Source organism: Buteo buteo, chromosome 14 (assembly GCF_964188355.1).
Source record: "Buteo buteo chromosome 14, bButBut1.hap1.1, whole genome shotgun sequence".
Lineage (NCBI taxonomy): Eukaryota > Metazoa > Chordata > Aves > Accipitriformes > Accipitridae > Buteo > Buteo buteo.
The window spans coordinates 31,844,903-31,867,066 of NC_134184.1; the positions used below are offsets into that span (position 1 = coordinate 31,844,903).

Genomic DNA, 22,164 nt, shown 5'->3' on the forward strand with positions numbered 1-22,164 from the left:
GGGTGTTTTTAGAGTCTAGCTGGATACATGTCAGACCATCTGTGCAAGCATAGTTACTGACTTTTGCATCCCTCTGTTTCACAGTAGGCCTTTTTATGTAACTTATTTGTATTTTCACTTCAAGGCATATCTAAACGTTATCAGATAAGGTTAACAGTTGTATTAGTAGAGTTTGCACCTCTGAATCTCCTTCATTTGTTCCGCAATAAGACTTTCATATTGGCAGCTCTTAAAGTAACTTAACATTGAATGAGGCTATTACTCTGTTACTTGCTGAATCACTAGAGAAACTGGTACTTCACAGTATACTTGAAGCACATAATTGCTGCCTGGGAAGCAAAATTTTTGTTGAAGTCTTCCCATATATACTTTTATGTCTTCATGTTTTCACTTAGAATAGGAAGGACACTGTGGTATTAGTACATTATTGCATATAGAGCTCTACTGTTTTAGAATAATGACTTAATATGAAAAATCAAAACATTTTGGTTAGCAAAACATTGTCATTACATCATACAAAGAATTCTTTCAATTATGAACATGTTAACGTTGTTCAGATGTTTTGTTACTGACAGACTTATGGGCAAGTTAAGTCGTTTGCATGTACCAGCTTGCAATTTCCAGCTGTGCACGTGTCCAAGAAACTGTCATAGCTGTGTTTAGTAAGAATTATGTTTTTACTAGATATTAATTATTGTGTCTAGTTAGTTTACATACTGTCTGTTTTAAACAGTGGTTTTAGTGAAGAAGTCCTGTATCATACCTCAGGCACTGCCCCAACCACACCAGCAAGTCCTTTGCTGATTAATGCTGGAGTTACTTGGTTATCCCTACAGTGGACAAAACCCTCAGGAACACCATCAGATGAAGGAATCTCGTATATATTAGAGATGGAGGATGAGAACTCAGTAAGTTTAGAATACTTATTCTCAATAAGAAAAGAGACTGTAATGTGTGTTTGATACATTATTGTATTAAGTGTAACAACGATTACTTTTGCTAGAATATTCTACAAGGAACTCTATTTTCTGAAATGAAGCTAATGACTTGTCATTGCTGTGACTAAGCCACATAGCTTTCTCCTTTTCATTGTGACAGTAATTGTTATTAATGTTATTAAGCCCCAATCCTGCAGAGACTTTTAAATTACTTTTAACTTTGTGAATTTGTGTGTGAAAGTTAAGTCTTATAAGAGCTGGATCAAAGTAATTGCATCATGAAGTGTGGTTCCTCTAGATGTCATTTCAGCCTCACCACCTTTGTTTTAAAATGAGTCCTGTTCTACCCTTTGACATTGTTAACTATAGTTTCTGTTGACACTGTATATGTTTTTCTTTACTGTTCTTTTCTCCTCTTCTGATTGGAGAATGGCAAATTAATTTCCCTCCTCTCCAAAAAAACCTCTTGTGTTTACACAATGAAGGTGCACTTACTACTTTGTCAGAGGAGCATAATAATTACAGTCTGAAACAGTGATTTATTTGTATGAAGTATGTTACATGGTCTGGTCTGCAAATACAATGTTTCAAGTAATCCTGTTTAATTCTGCAGGGATATGGTTTCAAGCCAAAATATGATGGTGACGATCTTACCTACACAGTGAAGAATTTGAGGCGTAGTACAAAATATAAATTTAGGGTAAGATTTTTTTCATATATTTCAGGTTATTTTTGCACCAGAGTAGCTTGAGATTGACTCAGAAGCGGAGAGGGCCTTTTTTAAGGAAAACCAAATTTGATGCCAGTTTCTTAAAATTTCATTCTCTTAAAACTATCAGCTGAACACCTGCTTCATTAATCGTCTCTGCAGAAGGAATAAGAACCTCTGCAAGGGCATAACACAGTTGCAGGTATCTTGAAATTCCATGTCATGAGTCAATGTTCTTAGCAGTTGGGTTCTTTTATTTGGGTTCTGTGTTGCATATACACGGGTAATATTACTCAGTGTAGCTGTGGAGTTCTTTGATAGACTCTAAACACATCTGAAAGTGTTGGGGTAAGGAGCAACTTTGATCAAAAAATATTTATCAGTGCTAGCATGGGACTGAGCCCAAGTTAGTAAATCATTCATATTACCATGGTGCAGAGCCCATTCTAATAAGTCCTGGGGGCTGGACTTGTTAGCTCAGGATGAAGTCTGGCTTAACAATGAGCTTTTGGGTGTGGTTAAAAGCAAAAAGAAGCATACCAGCTGTAGAAAGGCAGCCAGATAGCCATCGAGGACTACAAGAACCTTGCTAGGACATGCAGAGATACAGTGAGGAAGGTTGAGGATCAGCTAGAACTGAAGTTGGCCAAAGATGTCAAGAACAAGAAGAAAGGGTTCTTCAGATACGTGAGCAGTAAGCAGAAGCACAGGGAAGACCTACATAGGCCCATTGCCAAACAAGGCAGAGAAGCAAGTTACTAATAATGCCAATAAGGCAGAGATTCTTGGCACCTTCTTTGCCTCTGTCTGCTGGCACAGCTGGACCCCAGATCACTGGATCAAGTAGCTATGGCAAGGCACATGTTGACCCACCAGTGGTGGAGGAAGGGCTGGGCTGTGGCCTCTTGCAAGGGCTCAACCCACATCAGTCTGTGGGCCAGGACAGAATCCACTCTATGATGTTAAAAGAAGTGGCTGATGTTGTTGCAAGGCCACTATCTGTAATACTTGAAAAGTAATGGAGATCAGGGGATATCCCTGACAACTGGAAGAGGGCAAATGTCATACCCGTCTACAAGAAGGGCCCAAAAGAGGACCCAGGGAACTCCAGGCCCGTTAGTCTTACTTCAGTCCCTGGGAAAGTAATGGAAGAGTCCTCACAGAAACTATTATAAGCCAAATGAAGCAGATGGTTGGGAAAAGCCTACACCAAAGGCAGATCATGCCTGACTAGCCTGATCACCTTCTACATCAAAGTAACGCTTTCAGTGGGCCTGGGGAGAGCAGTGGATGTTATTTACCTGGACTTCAGCAAAGCATTCAGCACTGTTTCCCACAGCCTTCTCCTGAACAAACTGGCAAGATACAGACTGGATGGGTGGTCTGCAAGATGAGTAGAAAACTGGCCAACAGGCCACACTCAGAGGGTGGTGATCAATGGTTTTTACTCAGGCGGCAACCTGTCGGATAGTAGGATCCCCTAGGGATTGATATGGGGCCCCACGCTGTTCGTCTTCACAAATGATCCAGACGATGGGATTGAATGCATCCTCACTAAGTTTGCTGGTGATACCAAACTGAGTGGTGAGATGAACACATCAGAAGGGAGAGCCATCTTACAGAGAGACCTGGACAGGCTAGACGAATGGGCTAGCAAGAACAGTCAAGTTTAACAAAGACAAGTACAAAGTCCTGCCTCTGGGTCAGGATGACCAAGGAGCCCAGTATAGGCTAGGAGCAGCCTTCCTGAAAGGGACCTGGGGGTCCTGGTGGGCAAACTGACTATAAGCAGTGCAACACTGCAGCAGCAAAGGCAAACTGGATGCTGGGCTGCATCCGCAGGGGCATTGCTAGCAGAGATAAGAGAAGTGATCATCCCACTGTATTCAGCTCTTGTCAGGCTGCACCTGGAGTACTGTGTCCAGTTCTGATCCCCACAATTCAAAAAAAAGACAGACAGACTGCAGAGGGTCCAAAGGAGGGCCATGAAGAGGATCAAATGGCTGGAGAACCTGTCCTGTAGGAAAGACTAAAGGAATTAGGACTTTTCTCCCTGGAGAAAAGAAGGCTCAGGGGACCTCACCACAGTTTTCTAGTACTTAAAGGACAGCTACAAACAGGAGGGGGGCTCTCTTCACAGGAGCTGCATGGAGAGGACAAGGGGCAATAGGTGCAAGTTGCACTGGGAGAGGTTTCATCTTGGTATAAGAAAGAAATTTTTCACACTGAGAACTCAATCACTGGGACAACCTCCCCAGGGACGTGGTGGAGTCCCCATCATTGCATGCTTTCAAGACACGACTGGACGGGGTGCTAGATAATCACATCTGGGCTCACTTTTGCCTGAAAGGTTGGACCAGGTGGTTTTTCAGGTCCCTTCCAACCTAGGCTGTTCTGTGTTCCAAGTCACTCTTGAACAGTTGCTTGATTTTTGGAGAAAAGCTAAAGGCGTGTCCCGCAGTATGAAGCAGAGTCAGAATAATCTCATCTCTGTCTACAAGAGAAAAAACGTCGATAGCTGTTTTGCATACACCTAAAATACTAATTCATAAGGAAGAATTGGGAGCTGCTGAAGAACAGCATCTCTTTGCAATATGAAAGGTAGCAGTTTAAGGGTTGGTTGGTTTGTTTTGAGTTAACACTAAAACATATAAGTACTCCTTTTCAAATGATAGCAGATACTTTCTTGAGCAGAAAAGATTATGATGGGGATTAATCTTACGGTACTTGGGTTTTTTTACATTACTGTTATGGCCACACATGAACTTAAACTAAAGAACAGCTAATTACCTTGAAACTAGCTTTTGCAGGACTTGATTATAGTCTTCCTTTGAAAGTAATCCTACATATTAATCATACACATTACTAGTGAATATATAGTTAACTTAAACATCCTAAGTTTCTCATTAAAATAAATCAATGTTTATACCCTATTTTTCTTAACAAAACAGTAAACAGAAGTCTCTGTTCACTCATTCACAGGGCATAAAGGAGAAACAAATATTGTGTTAATCAGGTCTTTAATTTTTATTATACAGGAGAAAGACTTAATTAGTAGTAATATTCCTTAAAGCTTTTGAAAGAAGCTTTATAACCATTGGAAACCTTATTATAATACGTAAATGCTAAGTGTGCCTGTTTAACTTCATTTGTAAGGTCACAAAGGCAACCAGATGACTGTTAATCTTGTAAACTGTATTGGGAGACTTAAAGTCTGAGAGACGTTAGCTCACATTTCCTTTTCTCAGTCTGTACTAACATTACTGCTGTCATTTCAATTCTGCTTATTTTTAAAAGAAACATAAAAGCCAAAAAAACTTTTTTTTAGATTGTTTAGCTTTTTGCTAGGAGCAAACGGGAATACATAGTGAACTAACTGCTGGCACAACTAGAAAGTAAAGAACAGCAGCAATTTGTTTTCCTGGAATCACAAGAAAGTCTAGGTTGGAAGAGACTTCTGGGGATCATCTGGGTCAAACTTGTGTAGAAAGCAGGGCATTAGGTTAGGCAATTCAACCCTGTCCTAGCCCTGTTGAGCTGACACTTCGGTATTTCCAGCAAGGCACATTTGACCACTTCTCTGGGCAGCTTGTTCTTAAGCTAGAATTTTCCCTAACAGACTTTGTGCCTACCCTCTCTTGTCCTGTCATCACAGATCCTTGTGAAGACAGTATCTTTATCTCTTCTGTAACTACCTTTTAGGTGTTATAAGGCTGTGATTAGATTCCGCCCCCCAATGAAACTTATTTTTCTTAAGCAGAATAAACCCAAGTTCCTCAGCCTTTCTTCCTGTGTCAGGTTCTCCAACCCTCTAATCATCATGCTGGCCCTCTTCTGGACTCTCTTCAGTTTCCCAGTGTCTCTCTTGAACTGGGAGGGCCAAAACTGGACACAGTATTCCAGGCGTGGCTTAAAAAGTGCTGAGTGAAGTGGCGTGATCACATCCCTTGTTCTGCTGGCTAAATTGCTGATGCAGCCCATGAAACGATTTGCCTTTGCTATTGCCAGGATGCTTTGCTGATTCGTTTGGCTCACTCTCCACCAGAATCCCAAGGTCCTTCTCAGCAGAGCTGAAAAAAGAAAAGCTGACTAGCCAGTCAGACCCTAGACTGTACAACTGCTGGGATTATTCCGTCCCAGGTGCAAGACTTTGTCAAAGCTCATACAGTTCTTGTTGATGCCATCTTCCAGCCTGTCAGAGTCTGTATGGCGGTTCTTCCTTCTAGCATCTCTCTCTCTGCTCCTAGTTTGGTGTCATATGCAAACCCAGGGAGAATGCATTCACTCCTGTCGTCGAGATCGCTTCTAAACATACTGAATAGTATTTGACATTGTGTTGACTGCTGAGGAGATCCACTCGTGAGCAGCTGCTAATTTGCCTTCAAACCATTAAGCACCACCCTTTGAGCCTGGCATTCTCTCAGGTTTTCCATACCCATCTTGTGGTCCATCTGTTCTGTCTATATCTTACCAGCTTGTCCACATGGATGTTGTGGGAGACCATGTCAAAGTAAAATCAGGGTAGATGATGTCCACAGCTCTCCCCTCATCTATTGAGCAAGTTGTTTCATCATAGAAGGCACTCAGGTTGGTCAAACATAATTTACTCTTGATAAATCTAATCACCTTCTTGTCCTTCATGTGCCTGTAAATAACTTCGTGACAACCTTTGCCGTAATTTCCCTTGGGACTGAAGAGTTTATATCACCTTTACTGTTGTTAATACTTTTTTTTATCTCTGAATGTATTTCCTTAAAAGAAGGTACTGTAGTAACACGAGAGCGCTACTTAATCCCAGTTATTCAGGTTTTTTTAGCAGGGTTTTTTTTTTCCTGGCAATTTGCAGGGATTTTTAATTTCAGTATAGTGATTGTCTAACTATGGGACTAATGAAAATGTAAAATGAAAGTATATAAAAGCTTTAGTTCTTGTGATAATTTATTATGTATCTAAGCATACATATTAATTAAGTTGACATTACTATTAACAGCGTATAGCATACCACTAGCCAGTGCATTTGTTCTGTTTATAATATTTTTTAATATATTTACAGGTAATTGCCTATAACTCAGAAGGGAAAAGCAGTCCAAGTGAGACAGTAGAATACATGACTTGTCCAGACAAGCCTGGAGCACCTTCAAAACCCACAGTGAAAGGAAAAATTCATGCACAGAGTTTTAAAATAACCTGGGGTAAGATTGTTGCCCAGCTCTGTTTAGAGTATGTCCTCAGTATTTTACATATATATAAATGTATTTTATATATATATATTTGCATATAGAAGACCAGATTTTACTTCAGTAACACTTCAGTCAACTGAGCCATTGTGATCCGTTTTCATGGAACTAAGAGAAAAATACTGATTCAAAATATTTTGGGTGGCAGTATAATAGTGTAATTATGTAGGAAGAATAATTTAAAAAACAGTAGTGTTAATTTGTGTACTAAAAGTTCTGTTTCTCTGGCACAAAAAGTAGTAAAATTCTAGTTTTTTTATCAAAAGAGAAGAACAACTTATCTCTTCGAAGTGTTTGGTTTCGATAGATAAATGTTTTTATTTGCGAAGGATCTTAGAAACTTTTCCTTAGGCTCAGATGTTTTTTACCCTTATGCTGTGAAATAGAAGGTGAAACAGTACTGTGTGATGCAGTACTTTAGCAGAAGGCAAAACAGTTAAAGGTTTAATTTATTGTCACAGATAACTAAACTTCTTACCTGTTTCTGTTTAATAGTGTGTTTAATTCTTTTGCATTAATAATAAGAAAGCTACTTGTAGGGTATAAGTAGTACTCAGCAAGTCCAGTCTTGCATCTTTCCACAGTGCTTTGCTGCATCCGGGCCTGATGCTTGGTCTTGTCTGGATGATTTATAATGTATGAAGTTATTAGAAATACCTATTTTGTAAATCAAAACCTATCTAAAATATTTATGTATAAAACCTTTAATAGTCATTATTTTGAACAGTAATGCTCTTTTTTTTTAAATGAGTGATAATTAATGTGATAATTTTATTTTTCATTTGGAGTAATTTGTTACCTTCCAACCAAAAAAGTGCCATGTGCCAAATAAGAAGTTTTAGTTTACTTAGCAGGTGTGACACGATATGTAACCCTTGTCTAAGAGCCAACACCATTTCATCCAGCGCATACATAATGTAATGTTACGGCAGCAGTACCCTTCTGTATTGAAATATCATGCTGTCTTTATATTTGTCCAAAATGTTGGGTTTCCACATTATTTTAATTGTGCTGTTCTCTGTCAGCTCTGAGAGAGTAGTAGGATTGTATGTCAAAGACAGGTCTGCAGGTTCCTATCTTTTACACGAGTGTTGTACCAGGGAGGATAGTGCACTCAATTTCTAGTGATGTATTAAAAATGTAAAAGATCAAGTTTTCTGTGTAGAACTCCTGACTTCTATTCTCTCCCAAAATATGTAGGCTTTTGAAATACTGTCCTTAAATAATTTTGAAATATTCTTATTTGCAAATCAGTATGATAATCTTTTCCTATCTGCAGTCCATATTACAGGACCATTAGGCTCTGTGTCCCTGGAACTATAATCAGGCAGCCTTCCATGGCACTTCAGACTAACTGAAACGTTTGCTGTGGCATCTCCCAGGCACCTGACTCACTTGTCACTCTTCTTCTGTAGACTGTACAGTAGGGTTGTGAGCTGGCAGCTTCACAGAGTAGAGAATTTGAGTGATTTGTGGCTGTCCTGAACTAGGATGCTGTTGGTCTAAATAAGCACCCATCTCCAGTCGGCTGTTGATTTCACCTTTCGTAAATTCTCCCCAAATGCTACAAAACCATTAATTTACCTCGCTTAGTTGGAATATTGCTGTTTTTTATAGATCTGCCAAAAGACAATGGAGGAGCAGCAATAAATACATATGTTGTGGAAATGTCTGAAGGCGTAAATGGTAAGTATTGGGAGCATATGTTGGCATTCAGCAGTGTTCTTTTTTCTGCATGTGTACACCTGCGGGAAGAGTAAAATGCGTATTATGATAGGGAAAGTTATTGCAAGGGACTGCCATTTAAAAAATAGGGATATTGATGCTTGTATACAAGAGGTTCTTTTTCTCTGGCTTGCAAAGAAGATGCCGCAAAAGTCTGTTGGAAGAGATGCTCCATGTTTAACTTACTAATTAGGTGTATTCTGTTTTGGAAATGAAACAACACATTGCATATATTTTAGGGCAAGAAGACAGGGCCACGTAGCTTTGCTGGGTGTCTGACAGATGAAGGAAAAACTAGTGCTCTGTTTATCACTGTTAAAGGAGAACAGTGGTGCAGTTGGGATAACTGTTTCTGCTATTTGCTTTTCTGTCATTTCATACAGAAGAGAAATTAACAATATTTCTAAACTGGACATAAAGCTATCTAGCTAAAGTATTTACAAATCTAGACCTCTTAAATAACCTTATTAAATTGAGAAACACAGTCACATTGAGAATGAAAGTTTATACTTCTCCAGTGCTGTGTCAGATTAAGAGTGCGCACTGTCAGAGGTCTCAGCTGTGGTTCTTTTGATACTTCGTCTTTCACTTTCCTTACTGCATCACGTGTCCACATGAAGTCACTTTTGGAATGATTTACCTGAGCCTTTCATGCAGATTTAGTGAGCTGTGCATTACATTTCCCAGTCCCCTAAATTCTGTGATGTATTGAGTTGTTGGAGATTTAATTAAAAGTCCCCAGGTTTCCCGCTTAATCTCTTAAAAAGAGAGAGAGAATGCTAAAGGGTTTCTGATATAAGAACCTGGCTGAATAGCAAAGAATGAAATCAGTATTTCAGATGGTGCTGCGCCATTCAGGAATACAGGAACAAGCTTTATCAATTGTAAACTGTAGTTACAGTCTGCAAAATGCATGTGGTAATTAAAAGTTTCTTTTCCATGGAAAATTTTGCTTTTGAATATCTTTCTATTTATTTGGTTATGATGTTTGAATGTATTTGCTGGCCCAGTAATAACTACTTCATTAAAAGTAGATTCTCTCCTAGTTAATGTGAATACCAAATAAGGAAAATATTTCACTTCAGCAGATGTACACAAATTTACCTAGGAAACTATCTTTATGAAATGACTGGATCTTTTTCTAGGAAACTCAAAGCAAGCCTTAAACTTTTTTTATAAACATCAGGCACACACTTAGTGAAGCTAGGATACCTGCTGTGACTGGTACTGAAGTGTGGCAAATTACACCTTGGTTCATTGCACACTTATTCCTAACCTTTCAGGAAACAAATGGGACACAATATACAGCGGAGCTGCTAGGGAACATGTGTGTGACCGACTAAATCCTGGCTGTTCCTATCGCTTACGTGTATATTGCGTTGGGGAAGGAGGACAAAGCATGGTAATATGAGCTAATATTTTTATTAAACAAAATTTCTCTGTCTTTAAGAAAAATCTGGTCCAGTAGTTAATAAGTAAATACTGTACAGAAGTGCCTAACAAAATACCCACAGTTAGTACCTCAAAAAAGTTCCAATATTGATGCAGTGTTTGAAGTCTCTGCCCATTTCTTAATGAAAGAAATGTGAATATTCTTTTCTGATACTATATTTTGTTTAAAGTTATTTTTCTTATTTACAGAAACAGATACTGTGTCTTTTCCTGTGTGAAACGTTGATATAATGTCATTTCTTAAGGCCTAACCCAAGACAGCAGTGTAAATTTAATGTTTTCCACGTGGTCAGTGGAGTACCCTGTCTGTGAGCAGCCAAGTCATCCCAGTAGGCAGGGGAGGACAGAGTATTTCCTTGGGCTTTACAGGGTTGTGCTCCCTGGTATCTTCCTATGCTGTCTCAGCCACAATCAAAATGTTTACATTGCCCTGTTTGTCAGTATTCCCAAACAATTTGGTGTGCCATACTATGCCCCCTCATCTATACACATTATGTACACACACACTTGTACTGTCCCATCTGTGGTGTAGTTCAGCCTCCAGTGCCAAAACGTCATGCTGTATTCTTCTCCCTTCTTCCTAGCAGCGAGTGTATCAAAGCCAGCCCTGGCTCTCTACAGACTTCCAGCAGGGCTTCACTTTCAAGCTGATCTCCTGAAAAATCTTAAAGCCTTGCATTCTCGGTGTTTGCCGTTTCTTCCCCAGCCCCCCTTTACTATATGAAATGCACGTGTTCTTCCTCCACGTAGAAGCCTCCTGCAATGACAGCCTTGCCTGCAGCCACCTTCTCGCAAGAATAAATCTGGTCTCCTGTGGCGCTGGCTCAGCCGCGGTGCTTTCCCTCTCGCCACAGCTCAGCTTGCTGCTGTTCCGGGGAAGGCAGTATCCTTCCCAGTCACCTAACCACGAGTGCATCTATGTCTGAATTCTTTCACTCTGCCAACCTCCTTCCCCACAGCCCATCCCCATTAGTTCAGGATAAACATCATTTGAGTACCAAAGAGAAAATAACTTTCAGGAAGCTCTGATACTTTCTGAAGGTGTCAGAAATCAACAGAAGAATAGTAAAGAGAGACGTAATTAAACTTTTCTGTAGCTTGTCATGGACATATGCCTCCTGAGAAACATTCTGCTTTTTAAGTAGCATCAGTTGTTCAGCACAACGTACATTTCAAAGGAAGTTAAAAGCAGCAGAGCTTCCAATGCACTCTTTCTGGAATATATGTAGAAAGCAGTTATGAAATGAGACTCTAAGATGCATCTCTTTTGTAAACTAAAAGGCTTACCAACTTTCCATTTGTTCTGTATCACACTGAAGCTAATAAGCCCGCGTTGTCTCTGACTCATTTCTGTCTGCATCCAGAACAGTCAATGCCATCTGCTGCGTGTTGTTATGCTATGTATTTTTGCACGCACTTCAAATCAGAGGTGGAAGTTTGCTGCACATTAAATGTTACTAAGCAATGAAAAAGTTGAAATCTCAATTTTTTAAAAATCTCTTCTGATTGACATTTCTGCCCACTTTTGCTTTCTCAGAGGTCCTTGCACAAAAAGTATACAACTCTTAGAGTAAGGTTTTAGAAATTATTAAACTGCAGTTTGATGGAAAAGAGAATGAATTTACATTGAACAAGTCGTATTTCAAGCATCTATACTAGGTTTGTACTGATAATTAACCACTGTTTTTAATTCTACCCCTTGCATGTGTATCAAAACACAAAAGCAAAAGTTAATTTTGCATATTGTGTGATTGCTGTAGCACGTTTTATATAGGTACTATGAGAAATGCATACCAGATCACTTAAGCGTTTTCATATATTTGGAGATGTAGTTCAAAAAATGGAAGATCCTGTTTCTGACTGAAGTATTTGCCTTTACTTGCAGCATAATTGATAGTGCTTGTTTTGGCCTAGACGACTTCATTAATCTATCTTTCCTTTGTAGGCATCTGACTCTTTACTGGTGCAGACTCCGGCAGTGGTTCCTGGTCCATGCCAGCCTCCAAGGCTACAGGGCAGACCGAGAGCAAGAGAAATTCAGCTGCGCTGGGGTAATTCAATTACAACTATTAGTAAGCATAAGAGATCCAAATGTCTTATGTGTTAAAATTAAATAAGCTTTTCTTTCTTTCTTATTTTTAGGGCCACCTCAGGTAGATGGTGGTTCACCCATTACCTGTTACGGTCTGGAAATGTTTCAGACAGAAACCGATGAACACAGAGATGTTTACCAAGGCTCTGATGTTGAATGCACAGTAGGCAGCCTTCTTCCAGGGAGGATGTACAACTTCAGACTGCGAGCAGCTAACAAGGCTGGGGTAAGGAGGAGGTCTGAAATGAAATTAGTTCCAGAGACTGCAATCACTATTAAGAATCTTCTCTTTTAAAAGAAGCTTTTCACAGTAATTTTAAAATTAGTATTTCCCAATTTAGGGTCACTTGATTCACATAGCTTATTGTTGTGTGGGAACAGACAGTTAAACATCAGTTTATAATAAAGGGGATTTTAGATGAAGGGAGGAGAAAATAGCTAATTATGTCTTATATCTGAATAATAGTATTGGGAAAAGGTTAGGAAATGCTAAGTACTTTGTCTAAGCATTGTTGCAACTTTAATATTCTCATGTGAAGTAAGCTAGTAAATTATTTTCTATATACAGCTTTGTAAATTGATTGACCTTTATTTTTACAGCTGTTGGTGTTTTAGAACATAACAATTTCCTGACTCTCTTTTTTTAATATATTTATTTTAACTTCTGAGTACATGTTCTATCAGATACAAGAATGTTTTTCTCTATTTGGACTATTAAATGTGTTTAAATCAATTGTTGCTGTAGAACAAGCTTTATTTAATTATGTATCCAAAGTCCTGATTTAAAGACAGAGAGTCAGGGCTGCTTGCATTTGTTCAATAACCTTCTCTTCATAAAAACTATCAGGATCAGTTGACACTCTTTGTGGAGAGGTCTCCAGCTTAAGGCTTTAAAGCACTGACCTAACTTTTTATCCCACCCCACCCACAAAGAGGCGTTTATAACTCAAGCATTTTTTGAATCCTTTATTTCTTTTAGATAGGTATAAATAGGCAGTTACAAATTGTGTTATGTTACAGTGCAGCCATCATGTAACTTCAAAATAAGGATTTGGATAGCACTTTCCTGTTTTGCCTGAGAGTTTGAAGTGTCAAATTTATTCTGATTGCATTTGCTGTACAGAAAAGTAGTCTTGTAGCTATTCTGGAGAATACTTAGTTACTGAAATAAATCCTGAGTCCACAGTCCAGAAAGTTTTATTTTATAAGCAAGTAATACAAAGTTTCAGGCTCCTATTATGTGTCCCTAATATGGTAAACTGTTATTTAAAAAGTAGTCATTTTATTTCTACAATTTAGTTGTATCAACTCCGTTTTTAATAGTTTGGACCTTACTCGGAAAAATGTGAAATAACTACAGCACCTGGACCACCAGATCAGTGCAAGCCCCCTCAAGTGACATGCAGATCTGCTGCATGTGCTCAGGTGTCATGGGAGGTAAGAACGCCGTGTTACGCCTATCTTAACATGATTGTCCTCTACATTTTTAAGTTCAACTTTAAAAGCTTAAGACTCTATATTAATCACATTTTTAAACATACTTACCTGATTATCCAATACTTGGTAGGTAAAACCTTCAAGTCATTCATCATAACATCACGTCACAGCTGTAAGTTGGCAGCCTGCAGGTACTTGAGATCTTACTTTGCTCTTTTGTTTAAGAGTTTTGCCACAACTGCTGCCCTGCATTTCTGAGTGATGCAGGCTGTTCTTAAAATTTTTCTTTAATGTAGTTATCTTTCTTCAGAGCGATTATATTCACATAACGCAATAGATTACTGTGCATTTGCTGGTTTTATAAGCTGATTTAATTTATATAATTAGATCAGTAATAATGTAGCAAAAGCCTCACAGACTTCCTATAAACATGTAGTATTTAGATATCCGATTAAAAAAAATGCAATAGATAAAAATTAAGCTTGTAAAAAGGAAGATTCTATCTGGGAATACTGTTTAAACACAGCTTTTCAGTGACTTGAGATGGAGTGAAGTATCTGAGCTACAGAACTGTACAGAAAATAAGATTAACCTATCTTATTTCCTTGGAAGGTAGAGTTCATGCTTCCTACTAGTTATGTCAGAGGAGCTCTCTTTAAATGTCTACAAGGCAAGGCTTTTTGAAGAGATCTCTTACAGTGTTCAGGTAGGATTAATTTGACCAATGTTATATGTCCGCTTTATAGAATCACGGAGTAATTAAGGTACAAGTGGACCTCTAGATGTCATTTAGGTCAGCCTTCCGTTCAAAGCAGAGCTAAGTTCAAATTTAGGTCAGGTTTCTCAGAGCCTTGTCCAGTCAAATTTTACTTATCTCCAAGGATGAAGATCCTGCAGCCTGGTAAAGCTGTCTCTGGGCAAACTCTCTCACGCTGTAGAATTTTTTTTCCTTTATGTCTAGTCAAAACAACCTTTAGTGCAAGTCATGACTATTGTCTCTTGTCTTGCCACTGTGCCACCTCCAAGAAGAATCTGACATCATCATCTTTGTACCCTCCCAGTAAGTAATTTAAGGCAGCTGTAAGATCTCCCCTTCACCTTATCATCTTAATATCAAATAAGCCTTACCTTTTTGTTGCGTGTTGGACTCCCCCTTCACGGCCCTTCACTGGGCTTACTCCATTATGTCAATGTCTATCTTGAATTGGGGAGCCCGAGACAGGACATGGTACTGGAGATGACACCTCACAAGTGCTGAGTAGGGGGGAATTATTACTCCTTTTAGCCTTCTTGCTGCTCTTTTGCTAACACAGCCCGTCTGTAGTTTGCCTTCATCAGACACACGTTGCTGACTCACGTTCAACTTTCTCACCAGGACACACAGGTTCTTTTTTGATAAAGTTGCTCCTCAGCCTGTACTCTTCTATCCCAGGTCCAGGACTTGGTGTTTGCCTTTGTCTCAGTTGAACGTCTTGAAGTTTGTATCAGATCCTGCTTGTTGAAATTCCTCTGGTAGCCATACCCTTCAGCATATCAGATGCTTCCCCCCAATTTGTTGTCAGCCCTGTTGTCATCCTTGGCTTGGACTCCCCTACTTCTGTTAAGGTGAACTGCATTAGATCTACAGCAGCAACAGCGGTAACATTGAGAAATGACTCCGTCTTCACTGACAGTTGCACAGCCATCCACAGCTGCGTTAGTTCTCTCCCCAAACACATCTCATTGTAAATGAGAGAAGGGAAGGGGAGTCCTTGTCAGTCACAGCTCAGGAGCATCAACTGTTATCCTTTGAAATGCTCTTTGTACTCAGTCACTTGTCTTCACATAGCCTAATGCTGAAAGTAGCAAATACTTTTCTCTCAAGAGAAGGGTAAAGAAAAAAACATGCTTTGGAGCAATTATTATCTGCACCTTGGTGTGATTGCTGTCTTGGAATATTTAATCCAAAAGAGCAGCAGCATTTTTCTTCTGTTTTCTTCATGATCTAAGAAATTTTTTGATGGGGGGGAGGGAGGGGGGGGGCTTTTCAGTTGGCTTTTTCTTTTATTACTTCATTTCTGATATCTTTCCATGGTCTCGTATTTTAGTCTGGCACTGGTACATATGATTTTAACTGTACTTCAAATTATTATTTCTAAGGAGTATTAAACCATTCAACTCCCAAAACTGGGAGACTAAGTTTGGATTCCTAGAGCAGGTAGTGAAGAAAAACAGGCTACTCGAGCAGGCATTTCAGTCCAGGTCTGTGGTGTTGCTTAGGTGTCTCTCCCGGTTGCTTCGCAGCTCTTATTTTGGGAAAAGGCAGAGCACACAATTTTCTGCTTCCCGCTATGCTTGCAGCCTAGTTTCCATGCACAAGAGCCACGATGTGCTCCAGAGGAGGAGTCCTTTAATCGGTAAGATGAAGACACTAGGCACCAGTGTGCTTTTGCATAGTGTCATCCCTGCACTACAGGCCCAGCCAGGGAAAACTCTGGTACCCTAAATCGCCCTCTGAGGAAGACCATCTCTTGCCAGTGACTGTTCAGACTCCTAAGCCAAATGCCGTATGCTGAATGGTCTCTGTATTTAAGCAACTGAAATCACAATTACTTTGTATAGAGTAGTCTCTGCAAGAGTAAGTACTGTTTTTAAAGTATAGGTGACCCAAGGCCAGTAATGCATTCTGATTTTTACGTTGTGCTAAATTAAAAATCAGCAAAGAAATGGGAGGGTAGCATTCCTGTGGAAAAAAAAGGCAGTATAGATGTGGTGAGTTTGCTTGATTTAACTTCTATTTATATCCATTTTAAAGGTTCCAGTGAGTAACGGAGCTGATGTCACGGAGTATCGACTGGAGTGGGGCGGTGTGGAAGGATGCATGCAGATCTCCTATTGCGGGCCTGGGCTCAACTGTGAAATGAAAGGGCTTTTGCCTGCCACTATATACTACTGCAGAGTTCAGGTAAAGATGTAAAACTCTTGTTAGTGAAATCTGCAAACAGGAATTGACCCTGCCATAAAAACGTGTCTGCTTTGCATTTGCAGGCAGTGAATGTCGCAGGCGCGGGCCCTTTCAGTGACGTAGTGGCATGTATGACTCCAGCCTCTGTACCTGCAGTTGTGACTTGTCTTCGGGGACTAAGTGAAGATGAAGTCGAAAGTCCACACTATTCTCCTTCCACATGCCTTGCTATAAGCTGGGAAAAGCCTTGTGACCATGGATCTGAAATCCTTGGCTACAGCATAGACTTTGGAGAAAAGCAACCAATAACTGTTGGAAAGGTTCTGACCTATTTTATAGATGGCTTACAGCCAGATACTACCTACAGGTATGCCATGCACTTGACAGCCTACTCTTTCTTCCACAAGAGCAGATTCTTTATTTGTTTGTTTCCTTGTATGTTTTTTATTCTCTGCGTTACTTTCAGAGAAGCATTAGTACATAGCCATGGAGCAAAAGGAAGCTTTGTAGTAATGATCGTCACAAATAGATGAGCTGTGCTGTTTATATTTTCTTTCAAGAACAATTTATCTTGGTTTGTTTATTGTGGTATTGTTGTATCTGTCTGGTTAAGTGTCAGTTTATCTGAATTCAGATTACAGATTCAGATTCAGAACTGGTTTTTGGACTGGTTGCTTCATAGATAGATGGCCTCTAATCTGTTTGACAAAATAAAATCCATCTGAGGAAGGACCATGTCCAGTCTTTATTGACTGGACTGTCTGATCTAATGACAGCTCATCACAACTTGCAGTGCCTTTTGTGCAGAAAGAGCAAGTATTTGGGTGGCAGCATGAAGAATATCAGTCTGAAAATCTATCAGTCAATTTTTAAACCTCTTTTGAAGAATTTTAGTTGCTAAAATCGTCCTTTATTTTTTGCCTAAGAGTTACTGAAGAATATAAATGTAAAAATCAATAATTCTGCCTGAAGACACTCTACATTCCCATTACAAAAACATGTCCTCAGTGTTAAAGGAGAATGTCAGACCCACTGAAGTCAGAACTTAAACCCACACTGGTTTCAGTATAGTTAGGATATCATCTAGATTTGGTTTTACTTTTTTAATGCTCTATGTGAGACTACTGTGTTTCTGTGTGCCTGATAAGTATTTAACAATAATGCTGGCAGTTTGAAGAGCCATTGCTTTCTGTGTCAACAGACTGAAGAAGAGAAGCTTCTATTGCAGAGATACTTCTGTACTTCTACCCACAAAAGTGCTTTTATAGAATGCACTGTTAATTCTTTGTGCAAATAAAAAATGGCATATATTAACCTTAGTTCTGTGCTATAATAAATTAGCATAATGTTAAATATTACTATAGTGAAGGAGAAATACTTATTTATAAGCCTGCACACACATTTGTGCTTCAATATTTTGAAATTGTGTGGTTGATTGTTTCAGAATGTAATTATTGTGATTACTTTTTTCCAGTTACCTAGACACTATTTTAGACAAGCAAATGTTGGTCTGCAAAATGAGATTAGACACACTTTGCTACCTATGAGATTTGCAAAGAGCCTCAGATTTCTCCTGTTCTCTGCTTTTTCCTGTTTAGAAATAAATTTCTTGGCTACTTCTTTTAATTCTTACTTGTAAAATTAATGCCAGCATTGTTTTTCATGGAGTATCCAAAAAAAAATTATCCATGAATTTTGAGTTCTACAGACCCCTCAGCCGTGTGTCCTTTGACGACTTCTGGTTTCCCCCTCTCCCTTCCAGGCATGCAGAGATGTGTTACCAGTGAAAACAGCAAGAGAGGTGGCTGGGCACCATCACTTCATTTTCACATGAATCAAATCAGTTCCAAAAAGCCTGTAAAACTTTTCCTGATATAATAGGCAAAGATATGGATTTACCTCTTTTGAGTGTAGGGTGGTTTTACCTTTTCTCATCTCTCCAGTGTGGCTATCAGAAATTTTGGTACAAGGCCTGTGGGTCAGGAAGATGGACCACTCTTGAAGTAGCTGATGGAGCTTTTGCATCTTGTCACTAAAGTGAATGATGCAAATATGCTAACATACTTTTATTTTTAATCAGTCCAGCTTCTTAAAATGTGGCAAGGAAAGTGACACTCCTGCATGTTAAATATTCATGACAGTCTATCAAAGCATAATATTGATACAAGTCTTCACTGTAGAAAATACCATCTATTTGGTCCCGTTATTGTCTCTTGAATGTGAATGGTGGAAATGACCAGTTATTTTTTAGAATCTAATCCCAAGTTAATTTATTCTCTCTTTTTTCAAATACTAGAGTACGAATTCAAGCCCTAAACAGTCTCGGAGCAGGTCCTTTCAGCCACACCATAAAACTGAAAACAAAGCCTCTCCCCCCGGACCCACCTCGCCTGGAATGTGCTGTGTACAGTTCTCAGACCCTCAAGCTGAAGTGGGGAGAGGGCACTGCAAAAGCATTAACTGACTCCATTCAGTACCACCTTCAAATGGAGGATAAGAACGGAAGGTTGGTTTTGGCGTCGCTTTAATTTGCCCTGTATCTCTGTTGTCCGATGCTTGGGAGATGGCAGCGAAGGGCAAAATTCCGTATGCTTTGGTGAATTTACAACAGACGTAGGAGGTCGTCTCGTCTGGCAAGGCAAGAAGGGCTCTAGTGTTCTGTGCTGGGAAGTACAAGATTAAAAACTTCATAGTTTTTTATTTACAGTTCAATATGAAGAGTTTAATGAAATGTTTTGTACCAGCACACTTTTCTCTGTCATGTTTGGTTAAATACTTTGTCAAAGTATCAAGTGTAATGAGTCTTGTGGATTTTATATATTGGAAAGGGTGAATTCTTTACTCTCTGTTGTCTTCATATGCAATTACTTTTAGTGGAAAATAAACTCGTATAGTACAAATAATTATTTTAAGGGATCCCTTCTCTCACGTTAAATTGGAATGTAAGCTGAGAGGGTACAGCAAGTACACTTGCCTAAATGGTAAAATGAACAGTACTGCTGCGCTGTGTACTTTGTCTGAATCTCTTGAGTAGCTTTAGCTTGACAGTGAGACAAAATAGATCTGCTAGGTGAAATTGCTCTGCTGTAAGAGGAAAAGAAATTAAGACTCTTAACTGGAAAGAAATTCATTGCCATTACCAAAGACTAGGTCATGTGCAGGTGCCATCTGTTTTAAATTTAAAAGAAAAGAAAAAGTCAAAGTAGATGATAACCCCTGCAGAAAGAGAGAAACTTGTTCTGTGTCCTGGGGATACCAAAATTGAAAATCAAATGAGGACTGCCAAGATCAGTCTATGTGAGAATTACGACATCAAGGAGAGTGGCCAGTCTACAAAGCTCTCAGAATGGGACTTGGTGTGCACTACAAGTGCGACTCTGGCCTCCCGTGTGGATCTGAGTGAGCTTCATCAGTCACCCGTCTCTGACAACGATGGACGAGAGCAGCTGGATCCATGACCCTTTCTTAGGTGTAGTGAGGGAGAGTTGCTAAGGAGCAAAAAGCTAAAGTCTAGTTACCTAATTTTGAAAAGCTGAAGATGTTGGGAGGGTAGATGGCCAGAAAAAAAAGCAGCGTATGCATCTCATTGAGAGAGAGGACTGTTATCCTTTCCCATTGTTTCAAGCGCAGAAGGGTTTCTGAAAATGCTTAGGGTCGTTTTTGCCAAGAAACAATCTGTAGTACTCTTTGTTTAAAGGAGACTTTTATTTCAAAGACATGAGAAATAAAACTTGGCCCTGGAAAAAGAGCTTATTGTTTTACAGTAATGCCAGAACACTGTTTAACTCTGAAATAAATACTTCTGGGCTTCTCATTAGAGTCTGGGAAATTAAGGGAACAGATTTCAAGACAATACTGTAGCTACTTCAGAAATCTTTTTTCTGTGTTTAAAATAAGCTACTCTTTCAATTTTCAGGTTTGTATCCTTATACAGGGGACCGTGTCATACATACAAAGTACAAAGACTCAGTGAGTCAACATCATACAAATTTTGTATCCAGGCATGTAATGAAGCTGGTGAAGGTCCCCTTTCTCAAGAATATGTTTTCACTACTCCCAAATCTGTTCCAGCTGCCTTGAAAGGTAAAGGTGTTCTTTTTTCATTTGGGGGGTGGGGGGATAGCAAGTTGGTTTTGGTATTGTGTTGTATTTGGGGTATTTAAAATGCTAAGCCCTTTTCCAAGTGCAGGTAGGCATAGCAAGGGAATGCTCTTTTCATGTAATTGCCTAAAATATTCGCTCCAAAAATGAGAGACTTGGAGTTTATGCATTCTTTGACATAAGAATGTTTGTACTTGGAATCCGTGCTTACCAGAACAGAGTGACCAGGCTGTTACAGTAATATGAGGTGAGAATTCTTCCTAGTATGGTTAGAATAATTTTAAGAATGGCAGCTTTTTCTTTTTTTTTTTTTTTTTTTTTTTTGCATACGATACATGCTTGCAGTCACCAAATTTTATTTGCTTTCTCTTGGATGATACCTAAACTAGCAATGGAAACGTATGTGAATCATTAGTTGTTGTTCCAGAAAACATTGTAGGAAGAATACATTTGAATCTGAATCTTTCGTTTCTCTGAGACAAAATAGCAGATAGATTACAGTGTTTTACAAGTCATTAGAATATCACATTAAGTGATGGGGAAAGCAGAGCTAGCTGTCAAACTTGTGTTTTCTTCCTGTAGCACCAAGGATAGAGAGAATAAATGATCACACTTGTGAAATCACTTGGGAGGTTCTGCAGCCCATGAAGGGTGATCCAGTTATCTACTGTCTTCAGGTCATGGTGGGAAAAGACTCGGAATTCAAACAGGTATGATGTGTTTTAAGCTATTGTATTTTTTTCTTCAATTAGTATTTGTGGTAACTAGTTTAGATTAAAGATTATTGTGTTCCAGTATGGTTTTAGTCACCATGCTAACTTTTTGTTAGTAAATAATATAAGGTAGTATCTCCTAAAACCATTGCCACAGAGAGAAGAGATTTCAGTAATACAAATACTGCAGTAAGTTGCAGCCTCTCTGGGTTACACCGAAGTTTACTAAATACCACTTGACACCTCAAGTGGTGAGGAAATTGACAATATTATAAAAGCTGATGCTGTCAAAGTCGTACTTCTGTACGGAGAACTGCAGACAGGAGAGACCCCCTATTTATGCAGGGTAGGCATTCAGGTGTAGGGAAACTTTTTTAATGTAAGTCAGTGATTAGTTTTTTACCGTAGGACCATTTCAGTAGTAGGGTGTGCTGTAACTACAAGGATCAAGCAGGTGAGAGTGTGTGTTAATTTCAGGTTTGATTATCCAAAGACACAGTTTGAAACGCCAAGCTACAAATTAGTCTGCATTTAAAAGAGGATGTGCAGTGCTAATTTTGCTTCCTTATAAACTGCCTGATAATTGACATGAAATTAGGCTTGGAAATTCTGTTTCACACTATTAAGCAAGCAAGTTTCCTTCCAGAAAGGAAACAATTAATTCTGATATATTATAATTTTTTTATAGGTCAATATTAAATAAGTTTTGCCTGTGCTTTACTAGATTTTAGGCCTTCATATTTTCATAATTTACAACTTCTAGTGCAGTGCTGTGTTCTGTGTCCATTTGTTAAATTTTTCAGTAAAAGGTGAACC

The 22,164-nt window shown here is 39.0% G+C and overlaps 1 protein-coding gene across 7 annotated transcripts in view; it reads left to right on the forward strand.

The window, feature by feature from the left end:
• FNDC3A (fibronectin type III domain containing 3A) overlaps positions 1-22,164 on the forward strand; it is a 121,893-nt gene that overhangs the window by 95,376 nt on the left and 4,353 nt on the right. For all 7 annotated transcript variants that reach the window (XM_075046227.1, XM_075046231.1, XM_075046228.1 and 4 more), the window contains 13 exons: positions 734-908; positions 1,552-1,638; positions 6,701-6,839; positions 8,502-8,570; positions 9,893-10,011; positions 12,007-12,112; positions 12,204-12,379; positions 13,477-13,590; positions 16,385-16,534; positions 16,618-16,901; positions 18,831-19,040; positions 20,451-20,617; positions 21,218-21,345. In XM_075046227.1, the coding sequence (XP_074902328.1) occupies positions 734-908; positions 1,552-1,638; positions 6,701-6,839; positions 8,502-8,570; positions 9,893-10,011; positions 12,007-12,112; positions 12,204-12,379; positions 13,477-13,590; positions 16,385-16,534; positions 16,618-16,901; positions 18,831-19,040; positions 20,451-20,617; positions 21,218-21,345 (1,924 nt within the window). The remainder of the gene's footprint in view (positions 1-733; positions 909-1,551; positions 1,639-6,700; positions 6,840-8,501; positions 8,571-9,892; positions 10,012-12,006; positions 12,113-12,203; positions 12,380-13,476; positions 13,591-16,384; positions 16,535-16,617; positions 16,902-18,830; positions 19,041-20,450; positions 20,618-21,217; positions 21,346-22,164) is intronic.